General features: G+C 40.9%; 1 protein-coding gene across 1 annotated transcript; it reads left to right on the top strand.

The window, feature by feature from the left end:
- Positions 1 to 548: 548 nt before the first annotated feature.
- dusp3a (dual specificity phosphatase 3a) lies at positions 549 to 16,026 on the top strand. The gene is made up of 3 exons (XM_023407712.2): positions 549 to 870; positions 8,750 to 8,982; positions 14,064 to 16,026. The coding sequence occupies exons 1-3, from the start codon at positions 680 to 682 to the stop codon at positions 14,291 to 14,293; spliced, it is 654 nt and encodes a 217-aa protein (XP_023263480.1). The 5' UTR covers positions 549 to 679; the 3' UTR covers positions 14,294 to 16,026.
- The last annotated feature ends 1,733 nt before the right edge of the window (positions 16,027 to 17,759 follow it).

The raw sequence follows: 17,759 nt of genomic DNA, 5'->3' as shown, positions 1-17,759 counted from the left end.
TGTTGGCACAAACTTGGAAGCACAATGTTGTCTAAAATACAACTGTATGTTGTAGGTTAAGAGTTCCTTAAATCGAGATAAAGGGGCCTAGGCCACACCACTTTCATACCAATGGGCTTTAGACATAGTGAAGTCTGGAGCCCAGGGCCCTGAGCTGTGTGCGCAGACTTTCCTATTATCCAATAAACCATTTAATTGTCTCTCTCTGCTGTCAGTCTTCAGAATTTCACCCCTCCACTGCCGCACTGCCACCAGTATCACAGCCCTGTCTAATGCAATGAGGATCTCTCTTTATAGGCTATGTCCCTCTATATTTCTCTAATTGACTGAATTCATTTTCATTTGTCTTCTATCTATCTATCTATCTATCTATCTATCTATCTATCTATCTATCTATCTATCTATCTATCTATCTATCTATCTATCTATCTATCTATCTATTTTAATGTGAAAGTTTTGACCGGAACTACTTGGTGAAACTCCTCTGAGCTTCACTCTGATGTTAAAAGCTGTAGAGCTCCCGCCTCATCAGACACCTTTCAGACGAGAAGGCAGCGCGCGCACGGCTCACGTGCGGAGGTAAAATGCAGCTGACTAACGGGACGAGGCTCACGAGTCTGCCGCTGGCTGTCACCGAACATTAGTTTTTTTTTTTTTTTTTTTTGTTAGAAGAGGAGCCATGAAGAAACACCTGAGTCCTGCTAAACAACAACAGCAGCACCAGCAGCAACCACCGGCTGATGTCCCGGCTCCAGGCGGCGAGGTTACTGTCCAACAACTCAACGAGCTCCTGTCCAACGGCAGCGGCTTCTACAGCCTCCCCACACAACATTTCAACGAGGTCTTCCCCAGAATATACATCGGTAACGCGTGAGTCAGTCAGTCACCATCTCTTCACATGTGATAATGATGAATGGATTTGTGCTGTCTGTGGCGGCGTTTGACAGTGACAGGTAGGACAGGTTATTTAAGACGCTCCCTCCCCATCCACCATTCACCATCCACCGAACCCACCAGACACGACAATGACAACAGTGTCGCATGTCGGGCGCACACAGGGCGGGCTCGTTATTTTGGTGTCTCCGCTGTCACCGTGGGCCGAGCGACAGCCTGTTGTTGTCAACAAATAACCGGTTGTCCTCGAAATACCAGTATACCAGCGGCGTCAGTGTGTTTCAGTAGCCAGACAGGTGGCTATTGTGTAACACTGTAACATAATTATAATAATTATTATAATAACTATTAATATAAGTGGGATTCAGATGTGAAGGACGATACAAAGACCTGTTTTTACTCCGCGAATCCCTCCATCATTATTATCACTGCCATATAATCACGTCCTCATCAAGCCGCTCCCCACTCCCCTCTGCTGAGCTGCAGAGCCACAACAATCATCACATGTAAAAAAAAATAAAAATAAAAATAGAAAAAAAAAATAAAATAAAAAGAAAAGGGTCTTTGTTTTCATTCATGAACAACAGGCGGTCTCCTGCAGAACAAAGAGCAAAGTGAATTTTGCCATCGTGAGTGGGAACATGCTCTTAGAATAAGCAGAAGCAGAAAGCTAAACTCATTTCAGTCTCGTCTTTGTATAAGCAGTCTACACCTTTATGACCTAAATGTGTAGCAATTAGGCATCTAATTAATCGATTTATAACGGTTAATGCACCAGTTACTAGTGCCTTATGGATCAGTTATAAACCTTTAATTAGAATAACTTTTGGGTTGCCAGAAAGTGGAAAATCCTCCTCTAGCAGACTCTTTCCTTGCCCATCAGAGAGACCTCCCCAGGACTGTCTGACCTGCAGCACATCTGGATTAAAATCCATTTATAAACTCATATATTGTCTGATTTTCTTTTTTAACCATGAATCTGGTTGCAAATGAATTAGGGCTGTAACGATCGAACTCTTTTCATTATTAATTCATCTGCTTATTAATGTCTACACAAAGCAATAATCATGAATGTCAAAGGGTGTAGCAACTATGATGCCATATGATCAAATAAAAATAAATTTTTTCAATGAAAAAGGGCTGCAGCTAACAACTATATTTATCATCAATTACTGTGTTGATAATTTTTTCGATTAATTAATTGATTATTTGGTCTTTGAAATATCAGAAAATAGTTAAAAATACAGTTTCTTAGAGCTTAAAATAATGTTCTTGAAAAGTGCTTGAAAGTAGCCACTGCTCACGATTACACAATTAAGGGGCTGGAACTAGGTAATGTTAGTCACTTTGTCAGTCTGCTAATCAATTAATCAACTAATTGTCACAGATGTAAAAGTGAACATTACCAAGACATGAACTGAGATATTTAGAGATAAAAAATGATATTGTAAGTATTCTATAGGGGACAAACTTTGGGAACACTGTTTCTAAATTACGTTTGACATGTTTGTGGTATTTCTGTACGGTAATATGTTGTTATATATTGGCCACCATACATCCTGCTAATACCAATGTAGGATTTGCAATATCAGCATGATATGGGGCTACACTAGATATCTCCCTTCTAAAGCTGTTTTAAGGCCGGTATAATCTAAGAGCTGACTTTAATGTTGTGCTGCAGAACATAAAACACTGTAGCTCAAATAAAGAAGACATTGTTTTCTTTGTGTATAATCACATTACTAGACAAATAAATACCTGCCTTGTAATTTAATTCGAGCTCTATTGCCTTTATCAAGCCATGAAAGGTGCTGAGCTCAGAAACAAACACATGCATGCAGTGGATATACTGTATATGCATATGAAACACAGCAGAGGCCGAACCATAAATCCACGGTTGTAGGTTGACTGGGTGCTATTGGGTTTGTCATGAACATGCCAACTCTTTAGGAATTTACAGCTCGGTGTTACAGTAAAGCCACTTCCTGGTACTTCCTGGACACATATGAACAGATTGTGTATGAGGTGTATAATCTGCCTGCACGACAAAGAGGTAAACAAATACACAACAGTCCTCTCGGTACGGAGGAGAGTCTGCAGATGATGTTCGAGCCGTGTCAGCTGCAGATTGCTTGTTGTTCACAGTATCAAATAACTTTTTCTAAAATTAAAATAAACAGATCAATTATGGAAACTTGGCACCAGCTCTGTGTTTTGAACCTCAGTCCTTTTTTAGTAACAACCGAAACGTGTCCATAGTGTTGAATATCCAAAAGTGTCAAGTATCAAAAGTCAGCATTAAAAGCTCAGTCAGATTCTGACACTAATTATATGAATTATATGATCCCTAACCCTAATACTGGATTTCATAAGCCAATACTGATGTCAATATTTGAGAGATAAATATATATCAGCAGATTGTAATTTCTTTTCTCAAATGATTAAAAGAATTGCTTGGTTTATAAAATATCAAAAATATCAATAACATTTTCTCATTAAAGGTCTTGTTTAAAATTTACAATGATGTAAAAAGAAGAAAGTGCTCACATTTAAAAAGAGAGCTTTTGCAATTTTTGCTTAAGAAATGGTGATAATTGATTGATCAGTTATCAAAACAGTTGCAGATTAATTTTCCTTAGGTGACTAATCAAATAATAACTAATCACTGACATTACACCTAACATAAACAACTTTGATACAGATTCCTGAAGTTTGTTTTTATTTTAAATTGTGACTTTTTAAAATGGACATTTTACAGTTTTTATTGGTGTAGGTCAAATAAAGATCACAATTTCCTGAACAAAATCAGAAAACATTATATATTATAACTTTAGACTGTCTTTTATTTTGACAGGGTGCTTTTCTGTACCGCTAATGCAATGAGCAGTTTGCCATATGTTATTAAATTAAGAAAAAAAGGTTTATATTCCCCAAACCAACAGTAATTTGTGATAACTCAAGTATCATATTTGCACCTGTATAGAAAAGTGTAAATGATCCGCAGACCTACTGTATGTGGCATTACTGTTGTTAACCATTATTTCCATGGTAACTCCTTGATCGTGCTACATGTGTGGAAAGGCTCCTTGATATAGTAGATGGGAGACTCACAACTAAGATCAAAAATACAGAACACACTCAGCAAAGTGATCGTACTTCCTCTGCAGTCTTTCAGGTTTGTAGCAGTGTAAAACCCAAACACCCAAAGTAGCACAAACGCCAGAAATCATTTTCAGGTTTCAAGTGTCAAACGTGTCGAAACAGCCAGTAGAGGAACATTATGGAAAATGTAATTTTCAAATATATTCTGCTGAGTTGTAATGTAATATAAGCTTTCACGGAGCAGCTCTTAATCTCACTTATAGATTCACAGTAGAGAGCCGGTCCAGGGATGCCCCCTGAGAAACTGTCTCTGTGCAGTCCATCACTTGGCTCCAGTCGCTGCCAACAGAGAGGTGGAGGAGGGCGAGAGCGGGACGAAATACAAGCACATTACTGTACCTCAGAGCTACAAAAAAATCAATGTGAATATGCCAATCTGCCCGGCCAAGTCTCCAAACAAAGCGCTGGCAGTCCTGTCCGGTGCACAGCTGAGGCTGATCACACACGGACCCCAATGTGCTTCCTGATTTCTTTTGAGGAAGAGGTTTTTTGATGTCTGATGAAGAAATCATGTTCACTGATTATGAAGAACAGAGTTTTTGCTAATCATTGAAAGTAGCATTTTGCTTTCCTCTCTCTTACCCAAGGCCATTAGTGAACTATTTCAATATTAAAGTATATCACAGACTTTCCAAACAAGTTGAGAGGGCAGTGCAAAGTAGTCTGATGTTACAAATGGCTCAGGCAGGGCGAGCTGGTATTGATTGTTGATTAAAGCCTGCGCTTTGTCCACTGTTTCCACCACTGGGACCCACTAAGCCTTTCTGCTGATGTATCTTATTAGTTTTACCTTGTTACAACTTAAATTGTGTAGTTTGCTGGGAAACTACGATCAAAACAAATGCACCGATTAACACAATACTACAGTAATATCTATATGGTGATGACTGCTATTACATGACTCAGATTAGAAGAAGATATGTCCTCGAAAATGTTCATTGCAATTTGTTAATGGAGCTGATTCCAATTATGAGTCATAGGATCCCCCAGGAATTTTGCCCATTAACCATTTTGAGGCCCCATATATAGTTTAACTGTAAAGTGCTATAATTTTCAGGTCATGGCACAGTTAAATTAAGTTAATTAATAATTTAGTTCAAAAACCTGAATATTTTCATAACCCACGATGGGTATTTGGTGAGGAAAGACTGAAACTCAGGATCAAGCAGACAAGTGAAGATCGGACGTTTGACTGGACTTGATTGACAGTGGCCTGGCAACCCCACATTTTGATTCAAATGTTTCTAAAATGTGATTGGTTACGTGACCTCCATATTAACTATATCATCTTTTTCCAATGTTGCCCTGCCCCCTTTAAACCAGTAATAAAAAATGAGAAAACATGTTTTCAGGCCCTTCAAATGAAGCCACCCAGAGGACACTGAGTATATATTTGTTAGTTTGGAAACCCCAAACACTCGAAACACCAATTTAAGAGAGCTGTTTGACATATCGCACCAATTTAGGTGTTAAATGAGTTTGGGGGACTGAGAAGGTCATGGATATGATTCTCATCGTTTTCTTTCAGGGAACACCCCTTCCCCCGCTTGGACACATCTGAATTTGTTACGTCTCTCCCGTCATTTATTAGGTTTTGTCTTTCAATTGCCAGCTGTCTTTAAATGCAGTCTCCAGATCTGGGCCCATCCAGATGAACTAGCACAGCAGCAATAATCTAGCACAGGTTTAAAATGTTTATCAGTGGGTAATTTGAATTGAACCAGACTTTGGCTAGCACAGCACTTGTGTTGAAGTCAGTGAAATGTTCCCATCCCTAAATGGATTATGACTGTATTTTCCAAACTCACACTCCCTTACACTGTTTTCAGATCAGTAGTAGTCAGCACTCTGAAACCACGGCGTGCAGCTCAGGGACGGACTTGAGGTGTGGTTGTTTGCTTTGAGGAACACTTTGGCTCTTTGTGAAGCTGGTCTTTAATAATGGATGTTGTGGGACTGCAGATCCCAGGGTGAGGAGGCAGGGACAGGCCAGGTAAGTAGGAAGAGAGCCATTGGCTGTGAACTCGATTGAACCCCGTGTTCCTCTGCATTGTGTTGCGTGGACGTACAGTAAATGTGAACAGTGCTGCTCAGATTTCTTCGCACACACACATTTGCACATGCTTCAACATTACGTACTTTGTATTTGCGTTGCTGTGTAAGTGCTCATACTGCACATGTAAGCATGCTTTCAGTCACCGATGCACACAAACTTACACTTAGTCTAAATATACACAAACACGCTCTGAATAAAAAGGGCAAACATGAATGAATGAATATCTTGTGTGGACTTGAGTCCTTGTCACAGTCTCACAGTCTGTGCCCTGCAGCTGACACACCGGCAGATGGGCTGCTTCATCTCCTCTCCTATGGCCGTAAAGCAAAATGGTGGCGGCGAGGACATTCTTTATTAGTTCTTGCAGGAGGGGGGCTTCGCTGCCACCACCTCGAGGGAGCTGTCCAGGGTCACCTAGCCTCGCCTCAGCAGCTTCATATTGACTGTAAGCAGATATTGCAATAAAAGCAGACGGAGCTGTCAGGGCAGAGCGTTTTACAACAAGATTTATGCTTCTGGGGTCTGAAGAGAAGTAAAGAAAATATAGATGAGATACTTTTGTTGAATTTAGAAGAATATATATTCGCTTATACCATATACTGGTAACCAAAGCTGTGATATAATTCCAGTTTTGTGCATGTTTTTATGAAATAATAATCTCTCTTCCAGTGTTTTTGCTGCAGAGAACAAGCATAAACACATATTCTATTGAGCTAATTAGTGACGATAAATGTTTCATAAAACTTTAATGTGAAATCTACAAAAGAGGCATTTGATGCTGAATCAATGGGCAGTGCCTTTGGCCAGGTTGGATCAGTGACAGTGGACACAGTGGGCATTCAGCCAGACAGACCCTGTATCCCTTTGTTATGGTTTGTTAGCTGTATGGGCGTGTTTGCTCTGGATGCTAAAGGCCTAATATGCAGCATTGTGGTTCTTGAAGACAAGTTTATTAGCGTGAGAGGGAAGCAGCGAGAGATTTATTGTTTCCTGGAAGAGTGAAGAGTGGATGGAGACGGAGGTGAAGCCGCTGGAGTGGAGCTGGCTGAGAGGAGAGAGATGTTTAGACGTCTCTTTCTGTCTCTAGTTCTGCTCTAAATGAGTTCATGTAAAACTCTGTGTTTCCATGGCATTGCTTTTTCACCTGCTTACACTGTTCCCTCTTTTCTCTTTCCGCCTCCCTCTTCTTCCTCATCTCGTACGTCCTACATTTGTAGACTATTGTTACTCTGTTCAGATCACCAAGCTGTTCTCTGTACACAGCGCTTAGAAATGGGACATACAGAGTCGACTCTTAGTTATGGCCACTTTCTTTCAGATTTGAGGCTGCAGGGATTTGCTCCCATTCAGCCACAAGAGAATCAGTGAGGTCAAACAGTGATGTGGGGTGATTCACATCTCAGTCTGTGTCCCAGTTCATCCCGAAGGTGTTGAATGGGGGTTGAGGTCAGGGCTATTTTCCACACCAAACCAGGACTACCATTTCTTTATTGAGCTATTTTCTGTCACGTGAAAGACGAAACGGTTTTTTACCAAACTGTTGCTACAAAATTGTTATTGTCTAAAATAGCTTTTCTTTTAACTTGAAGTGAAACCAAGAACAAAAACAACCCTAGAGGAAAAGTACACAATGTGTGTGTCCACATACCTTTGACCACATAGTGTTTATTGGTTACTCTGGCATTACTAAGACAGATATATATATATATAACCGGCATAAGCTACGTGAATGGATACATACATGAGCGGACTATTAGAGCTGACATTATTAAATCGTTTAGTGAAGCAACAGAATATAAACTTGTCGTTCATTTAAGTTATTTATTCATTTATTCCAGTTTCAGCTTTTTCTCTGTTCTATCAGTTTGAAAGGCTCTGCACTCTCCCGGTCCTCCTACTGTACACTTTCAACTTATCTAGCCTCATTAGGCCTCCTCTCAGGACTGTGTGGGTGTATACAGATTTACAGCCCCCCCCCCCCGCTCACGCTTGAGACTGTTATATCAGGACAGCAAACACCTTTATCACTTTTATAGGCCTTTTTTCACTCAAGACACTTTGACGTCTCACAGTGGGGGAAAAGCACAGGTGTGAATAATAAAATGAACGAGCTCAGCTTTGCTCAACTTCTGGGATGTAATCAACCAGATTAAGCGGAAACACCTGTGTGAGAGTGCAGAGCATTTAAGATGACATCTTCGGGATCTCTGCATAGACGCGCCTCAATTTTTTTGTCACAGCGACAATACGCATTTACACCTCCCAGAGGACTTACAGTATTTGGCTTTTGTATCAAGAGGTGCTGTGATGCTGCCAGCACAGACTTCACAAAAATGCATGCTGGGATGTCGAGAAAGTTGCAACCTATATTGTTGAAATATCACTTAAAAATAAATTGTGCTGACACGCTGCGTTCCTGTCAGGTGTTATTATTGGTGCTGTTATTTGTCCCAGATGTCTTTTTCTGCTGCTGTGCCCTCATCATTTTGTGTTGTGAGGGAACAAACGCCATCAACAGAGGCTCTCTATAGGTTTATACCAGCAGACTTGTCACACACACATCAACCACCTGCTACAGTGATTAAATTAATGTATTTTTCATCTCTGATCATGAACCTAATTTTTTGCCTTACCCAGGTTTGTGGCGCAGAATGCGATGCGTCTGCAGAAACTCGGGGTGACGCACGTCCTCAACGTGGCCGAGGGCACCTCCTTCATGCACGTCAACACCAGTGTGGAGTTCTACACCGGCACGGGCATCACGTACCACGGCATCCAGGCCAATGACACCGAGCAGTTCGACCTCAGTGCCTTCTTTGAGGAGGGGGCTGATTTTATCGACAAGGCCCTAGCACACAATAACGGAAAAGGTGAGTTTATTTGTAGGTGTGAAGAGATTTTTAACTGCGTCTGAGGAGAAGCTCAGTTCTAGACATCTTCTATTCCTTTTCTAATTTTTTCCTTTTCTGCTTATGGGTTTATGACTGCTCAGTTAAGAATATCCGTATTGCAAATCACAATTTGGACCAATATCAAAATTCTGCATTATATTCACACGTTTAGAAAAACAGGTTGTGTGAATATGATGCCAAATAAATGTAGTATTTCTAGTCCAGTTCATTCTTCACATCACACTTAGATACTGTTGCTGTGCTTGTCGAAGCTTTCTGATCTTGGTACATATGCAGTTTACAATGATAACTACCAGTTTAAATTTGTTATAATTTTTTAAACAATGGGTTTTGTTGGTTTCAGACGGAAGTAGACAAAAGCAGCTTCTCATTTCTAGCCTGTGATTCTGCTTTAATAACTGTCAGTGGCAGATTTTATCAGCTGTAGCTAGTTAGCTGTGTAAGGTAATATTAGCTCCGAGAGTTGGTTTAAAACATTAAAAAGTCTCCGGCTGACTTTTTAATGTTTCCAGCTGACTCGTTTTAAAATGGGAACTCTGTAAAAGGGGCTTTAAATATGCACTTGATGGCTTCATAAAAAGCTGCGTGTCCCAGTCTAAGTCTGAGAGCATCCAGGATCAGCTGCCACACAGTGGAGGTGCAAGATGTGATTGGAGCTTTTTGTTTTTTAACTTAACTGGCACTTATAGGCAGTGTGCTAGTTAGCTGGACAACAATTGGAGCTCGCATTCAAGCAGAGAATCACATTAAATGCTTCAACGTTCCAAAAACGCTATACTGTAGTCTATCCACCCTCTGTCCGAAACGCTTTGTTAGAGCCACAGTCTATCGTTAGAGCTGAGAGCTCTTTAAGAACCCCCCCCCCCTCTGAAGCTGACCAATCACAGCCCAGTGTGCTCAGATTGGTCAGTTTTTCCGGAACTACACGTTTCTCCACGTCTTGCTTTCTTGCGCAACTATAAACAAACAGTTGGGGCTGCAAAGGATTTCATGACAATATTTGTGACTTGGAATACTTTCATAAAAAAACCTCTTGGTTTTAAAAAAAAAAAAAATCTGGACACTTAAGGACAAAAGGAATATATATGATCGAGGAACAGACAGACAACAGAACATCACCACTTCAAAGGTAGGGAGATAACGAGCTAACGATCAGTATGGACAAATGTTTAAGCATTTATATCTTTGCGGGTTGCTAAGGCATTCAGGTCTCCGGCGACCCGGTTAAACATCACTAATCCTCAAATAATAATTAAATGAAAACTCACAGGTTATGAGCTGCTGGGCGACATAAAGTGGGGGCAGCTGCGTCCCTCAGAAATAACCACTGTGGAAATTCAGCGTGGTTTTTGAAGCAGGTGCGGAGGCGCGCAATAAAATGTTTGAAGGTAAAAATGAACTCCAGCCACTGAGTTCATTTGTGGTTCTGCTGTTGACAGAGCATTCAAAGTAGATTTTTCCAGGCAATTGATAACACTGTGTCGGCATGGCTTCGAAACAAAAAAACCTTTTCCTTGACTTTCATTTCAAGTAGTTGTGTGCTAAGCTGTGTGCCAAGCTTGCAGGGAGTGTCCCGCTTGCAGGTGGGCATCACTGAGGGACGCACTGACGTCAATTGGCCTAGGAAGTAGTGCGTGGACCCCCAACGAGGTAAAAAGGTCAAATAGCGGTTGTTTTTGCCCTGACAGAGCGACTCCCTTTGACTTTATAAATCATTTGCATGCACAAAAAGCCGTATAATCAATAACAGATCATCTCTAATTATTACCTTTTACCGTGGATTATAGAAAGGCCCAAAAAGACACCATTGTCCAAAATCTTTGATCGCAGGTACAGCTCTTACTACCACTACCTAAAGCTCGACAGGCCTGCTGTGTTTAGCTGCATCTAAATGCACCTAAAACCCGCAGAGAATTGTGATTTTATGTCTTAAAAAAAAAAACCCCTAAATGGTAGAGGAGATGAAAAGGGAACAGAATGTCTTACTCACTGAGACACGGCATCAAGCTCCTCTTGTTGGTGGCTTAACAAAGGATACAACATTTAATGCGCCTTTTTAATGAGTCAATCTCAATACGCTTCAATGCTGTGGATCTTAAAGTGAAGACAGGAGATGACTGTGACGGCCCTGAGCATCTCAGGCTAAATCTGACACACTCCTGGGCCTTGCTCCATATTCTGTTATCAGATCACGTCCCTGGACGTCAACATTGTCGAAGCGTCTCGTGAACCTGTAGCACCAAAGCTCGATCCTCCTTCATTCCCCACAATAGCTTAGTTATGTTAAACAGGTAAACAGGATTGTGGTAACAGAATAAAACAAGGAACGCAATGAAATTAGAAATTAGTCTTAAATTAGCTGTTTGATATATCTAAGTATTCTGAAGCAGGTTATTCAGAATATGGAAACACTCAATCCCAGGAGACTTCAGCCCTCCACCAAAAAAGAAAAAAAAAAAAATTCCCAGCTCTCCCGAAGCTGCATCTAAATTTAGTGCATTTGTCATTGCATGTGAGGGATGTGTCTAATTAGTGCACTGCAGCCTGCATTTTATGGCATGGATTTATTGTCAGCTTTGACACAGTAAAGCATCTTAATTCTCCGGCAGTTTGACCAAAGGGGGAGAGTGAAGAGTGACTGTAACAAGAGGAGTGTAGGGGAGGAGAGGATGAGGATGATGGAGGAGGAGCAGAAACAGGAGAAAGCATCTCACCTCTTCCTGCTGCCTGATATTGGTGTAGTCTGACATTGTCCTATGTGTAACATTATCTTTGACATTTTCTGACCCCCGCCCCCCCCAGCTGTAAGCTCTGAAAAGGTCATAGGTCCAGGATTTTAATGAGGAACTGCAGCGGTGCATTGTTCCTGTGGGTCTGCATATATCGAAGACGTGAGGTTGCAGTATGTAAGTGGTCGTGTTTTAAAAGCTCAGTCTGCATACTCCCATCTACATATGATATGTAGCAAAATTATCAGCGCATTGAATCTTAAATTATTTGATAGAAGGAGAAGTGGAGGTACAGACCAGACACATGGGTGTGACGCTAAAGTGGTGCATAAAGCATGAGAAAGAATGAGTTAATGCATGAGCAATGAAAAAATAAAAACCCAGAGAAGAGAGGAAGAGGAGAAAGAAAACAAAATCTGACAAATAGTGAGCGATGGAGTGAGAAAATGAGTGAAGTCGTGAGCCATAGATTCTGTGTCTAACAAGAAGATACAGTAGAATCAACATTGATCTGTGGCAGGCGGGGTGATTAGGTATCGAAGAGGGCTGCTCTGGGTGTAGTACAGAGGAAGAGAGAATAGAAGGAGATTGTACAACAGACGAGAGAGGAGAGAGATGTAGGGGGATGATACTAAGAGAGGGACACAGAATGGTGTTGGGTTTCAAATAAAGTGCAGAATCTGCAGATCTGACCTGAGCGCGGCACATCAGCTGCTCTGTGAAGGTTGCCAAGATAAACCCCTCATGGGGTTTCGCCTTGTCCGTAACGGAAGTTTAAAGTTACGCAGAGATACATCTTAGAAGGGAACGCACAAGCAGTGACAAACGGGGCTGAGGATACAAATATAGACCATACGTGTGTTCTTTGTGCACACAGAGCACAGGTTCTTTGCTGCATGCAGGGCTAAGACGTCCCCGTAGGATGCAGGTGCAGTGACGATGATTGACTTTGCCGAGTCTGCAGCAGAGGTCAGGTCTTGTATTTGCATCTCCTGGCGCAGAAGATGCTTCGCTAGGCAAGTTTGGTCCCTGCATATGTTCCCCAACCACTCCGCTCTTCTAGTTTTCTTTTCTTAATTTGTTTCTTCTTTCTTTCCTCATTTTTCTTCCTCCTTCCTCTTTTTGTCCTTCAGCCAAAGTCTTAAAGAAAAAGCCAGCGTAAAGTAGAAACCCTGTATGTTTTTTTTCGCATTACCCTCGACATTTAACATTTATATTTGTTCATTTATAACAAGGAGTGCAATGAAATTAGAACTCCAGAGCTTGCCTGAGAATCATCACATTTTTACGTTTTCTTCAGTACCAAAGTAATTCAGTTGTAGCTGTCTGTAGATTCCTGGGTACATTCCAAACAGGAAGTGCTAATAGCTAATTCAGTATACTTATAATATACTTTATAATATAATATAATAATAAATTTAATCAATTGAAAAATGAGGGCTCAATTTGACTTCCCCCAAAGCATTATGGGAACTGTCATCACAATATGGAAGCTGTAGAAAGAGAGTCTAAAATGGTGCTTTGGCACTATTCGTGATTGCTTTGTGTTTTGGTTGAACTAAAATGATCCCCAGGTTGATCATGTGACCTGTTGTTCTGCACATGCTGTAGTAATGTAGGTCACATGATCAGTCTGAACTGTGATTACTGAAAGATAATGCATGAAAGTTTGCATTGACAACACATGAAGTACTCCTATTTATTGAAAGATTGATATTCTATATTTTTCTCATTGTCAGTAAAACCAACACTGAATTGATCCTATTGACACACTGCTGTGTTGTTGGGATCAATGTTGCACTGGGTGACAAGTTAAACACACACACTGTTGTTTATTTAGAGTCAAGCACAAATATACCTTCCTGCTGTTGTAAATGTTCACTAGGGCACCGAATTATTAATCCGCAACTGAAAATAGTCCCCCCCCAACAAATTCATTATTAACTCATGTTTGAATATTGTTTGCTAAAAACTACATTGCCCAACTGTTTTAGGGGATTATTCAACTCTTTTTCAAAATAAAAGTATAGTTTCTTGAGCTGTTTTTTCAAGATTTACGTCTTCAAAAGGAATGAATTGGCTTGGATTTGAGAGTCACAGACAGGATATATAAATCAGAAAGATAGACTAACACATTGTGGGTTTTTGTGGGGTGTGTTGACAACAATATGTATGGTAGGTACTTCTCCTTTAATCTGACTCAATAAGAGTCAGCATATCTGTGTTGATTGTGGTTTTATTTTGATTCTGTAAATCCAGCCTTGCACCACACTCATCTTAATGTTCTATTTCTGTGTCGGTGTCCTACAGGGAAGGTGTACGTACACTGCAGAGAAGGCTACAGCCGCTCCCCCACCATGGTCGTTGCTTACCTCATGCTGCGCCACAAAATGGATGCCCGGCTGGCGGTGGCCACCGTGAGGCATAAGAGAGAGATCGGCCCTAACGACGGCTTCCTTCGCCAACTGTGCCAACTAAACGAGAAGCTGGCAAAGGAGGGCAAGCTGAACGGCGAGGTGGGAAAACTAAAGACCAAATGACATTAAGAGACCCTCTGCCCTCTGTCTCCTCCCATCATGCCTTTCACAGGCTTCAGCTGCTCTTGGGAGACTGACCCCGCCCAGACTAAACCAGCACCCATCTGACACACCAGGGGTATTCTGAAACACAAACATACATGCATTTATCTGTGTAGAAAATTTTTCCTCATGCACACACACACACACACACACACACACACACACACACACACACACACACACACACACACACAATATCTCACACACACAATATCTCACATACACACACACATACAATCTCACACACATGTACATGCTGTTTTCTTTTAAAATCTCTAGTCCACGTCTCTCTCTGCTGCTGTGGGAGGGGACATCTGTCAGTCCTCTCCCTGCTCCTTCAAAGAGTGTGATCTCAAATACTTAATACAAACAAATCCCTCATCCCCCTTTTTTTTACCTCTACACCACACAGATCTGCAGACGTCTCACTGCGAGTACCTGAAAGCTCTAAATTCAGAAGCCAGTTTTGAGCTGAGCTACTTAAAGCATTCCTTCAGTTCCCACAAGTTAAGATGGTGAAAACTTTTTCACCTTGATTTTTAAAATGTCCTTAAATAGTTCTATATATATATCTATCTATATATATAGATATATAGATATATATATCTATATATATATGTGTATACATACAAGATTATAGCACAATCATTCCATAGTTTTCCACTGCCGGGAATGTCAGCGATGTCTCCGCAAGCAGGAGTTCCAAATAGACTCCTGAAATTGAAATTCAGGGGCTCACACGATGCGACCTGTCGACAATGGATGGAGGGAAATCCCAAACATTCCAGGAAAACTGCAAAAATGCCCCTCAGACTTTTATTTGCCCACCCAACCCTTACAATCTTCTTCCCGTAGGGGCAGATATCTAATGCACAAACACAAAAATTCACACTCTACTGCATCAAAAAATGCAAGCTGTAGCTCTATGTAGCATTTCAGTTTCCTTCAACCTATGGCCTCTAGTTTGACAGCGGTAGATGACACAGAGCAGCGGAGTCAGTGAAGCCGGCGCCGACAACAGCAAAGGTCGAGCTAATTAAAAATAATGAGCTGCGTGGGTGTTTCATGTAGCCGCCATGTTGTTCAGAAGATCTACATATGGTGTATTTTAGTTTGTCATTGAGCTCCATCAACCTCCACACAAGATAAAGTACATTTAGTTAACTGTTGCTTTAATCTGAGGATTGAAAACCATGTTAAAAATAAGAAGACTTCAAATTAGCTTAGTTACAGAGATTCTAATCTAATTTTCCTGAATAATTCTACATTAGAAATAATAAGAAAAACATGTATTTGAAGTTATGTATGTCTTTAGGCAGTAACCTGTTCATTCATCCAGGACACAAAACAGATGTTTACACTTGTCTGAACATAGTCTTTGTTTTTTAACACAACCTGCAGGTTCAGTTTGTGTTTAGAGGCTACTTTATATAAGTTTCAGTCATTTTGAGCCCAGAATATTTCCTATAGGCATTTAGAAAGTACCTGGTCGGGCGAACAGACTCAGAGTGTCTACACAGGAGGCGTCTGACAGGACATTATAATAATCAGTCCAGCTGTCCACACAGGCCACGTAATCACTGCAGTTTCACTCGCATTATACACACATAAAACACTTCAAGTAGTTTCTTCTGTTTAATGCACATTTCTACAGTGATTATGTATTAGACTATGGTCGCTGCCAAAACCAACACTCTGACCTACAGTCCGTGCCTGAACGCATCCTGCACAAACACAGAGGGAGCACTGAAGCTGCTGCTCTGCTTACATGCTGCTTTCACTGTGTGCGCTGCGTATACACGGTGTTAAAATCTTCTTCTTTTATCTTTGTGTATTTAAAATATATATCTATAGTAACTCATATTTCCTGAGAAGAACACTGCTAAATCTCTTTTTCCTCCTGTTTGGATGTACAACACATTCAGACCAACTTTGGTCCTGCATGACATGAAGAAACACAGCCCCCTCATTGATTTGAATGAAGGCAGTTCGGCAAAGCAGCTACGACGCCGAAGGTGACAGCATCGCACAAAATATGCTTAAGCAGCGCTGAACAATTAACTGAAACCAAATCGCAGGAGCTGCAGTTTTTTAACAAAGGTAAAATGTGTCACAACAGACCATGAATGAAGCATTGTGGTGCTAGAGAGACGCCCCCAGCCTACAAATCATATTCTCCAGACGTAAAGGAACATGCTTGTTTGGTACAAGACCCAACAAAAATCACATCATTTTTATATATTTTTCAGTGAAAATGAAAATGATAACGTGTCACTTTCCAAACTAAATCGTGACTCATATCGCAATATGATTTCACCCCTATGTGTAAATTTTGAATTTCTACTATTAACTCGCGATCGTCGTGATATAAGAGGAAGCGATAACTTTCATTTTCATGACTTGCTGTTTTTGGTCTGAATGTTTGCTAACTGCGAACGTACTCTCAGTCTGTGCACCCCACCACAAGGCTCTCCAATTAAATAGCACAGAGTCGTTGCTCTAATATACTAGTTAACTCTTTCCACTGAATATCCCTAGCACATCCACACAACCACACACAACATGGCAGCAGCATTAGGGGTGTTAAAAGCTGTCTGTGCCAGTTTACCACCTTCAAACCAGAGGCCTTCAGTTTTTAAACTGTCAAATGCAGAAGGATACCACCCACTTCCACCAGAACGTTCCAGTCATCATGCCAGAGAGTTGTCCACTGCCAATTCCCTGACACAGCCATTCGGCCAGTCTCCAATACCACTGTTTCATCAACACAGTTTGTCAGAGGTCCATACACAACGTGTCACGTGTCTCACCCCTAAAGTGTGTGTGTGTGTCATACAGTAATTTAATATGCCTGACTTTATGCACACACAGGGTAAAAGCCTTTTTTTTTTTTTTTTTTTTGTACGTACTAAAGCATTGCAATATATGTCAATACCCGATCAGATATATAGAATGTGATCACATCTAACTATGAGTATTCAGGCTGTAGTTGTCACATATAGGCAACGGTAGTTCAACAGTACTTTTTGAGAGACACTGTATTTAACACTGGGCGTATTACTGTAAACTAGACCTAGTGCCAGGAAGGACAGTGATGGAGTGTTTTTAAATCCTGCACCAGGATTTGCTCTTGGGAGAGAGACGTATTGTGAGAACGAGAAAGTGTGAGGTGGAAAGTCAGAGCTCTGCTCAGTTTGCACGCTGCAGGTAGTCCAGCCACTATGTCCCACACATTAGATTGCATATTTCTCCAGAACAAACAGCCTGGGGCATGTTAGCATGAATCCAGGGGGATAGTTATCTCACTAGAGGGGAAAACGGAAACTAGGTTTGTCTCACCTCATTAATGGCACTATTTATTCCTCCTTTGATATATCTGTATACATATGAATATATACATGTATACTGTATATACATATTTAAGTGT

The sequence above is a fragment of the Seriola lalandi genome, unplaced genomic scaffold (assembly GCF_002814215.2).
Source record: "Seriola lalandi dorsalis isolate HSWRI2012SDOR001 ecotype SW California unplaced genomic scaffold, Sedor1 jcf7180002054346, whole genome shotgun sequence".
Classification (NCBI taxonomy): domain Eukaryota; kingdom Metazoa; phylum Chordata; class Actinopteri; order Carangiformes; family Carangidae; genus Seriola; species Seriola lalandi.
This window is presented reverse-complemented; position numbering and strand designations above follow the sequence as displayed.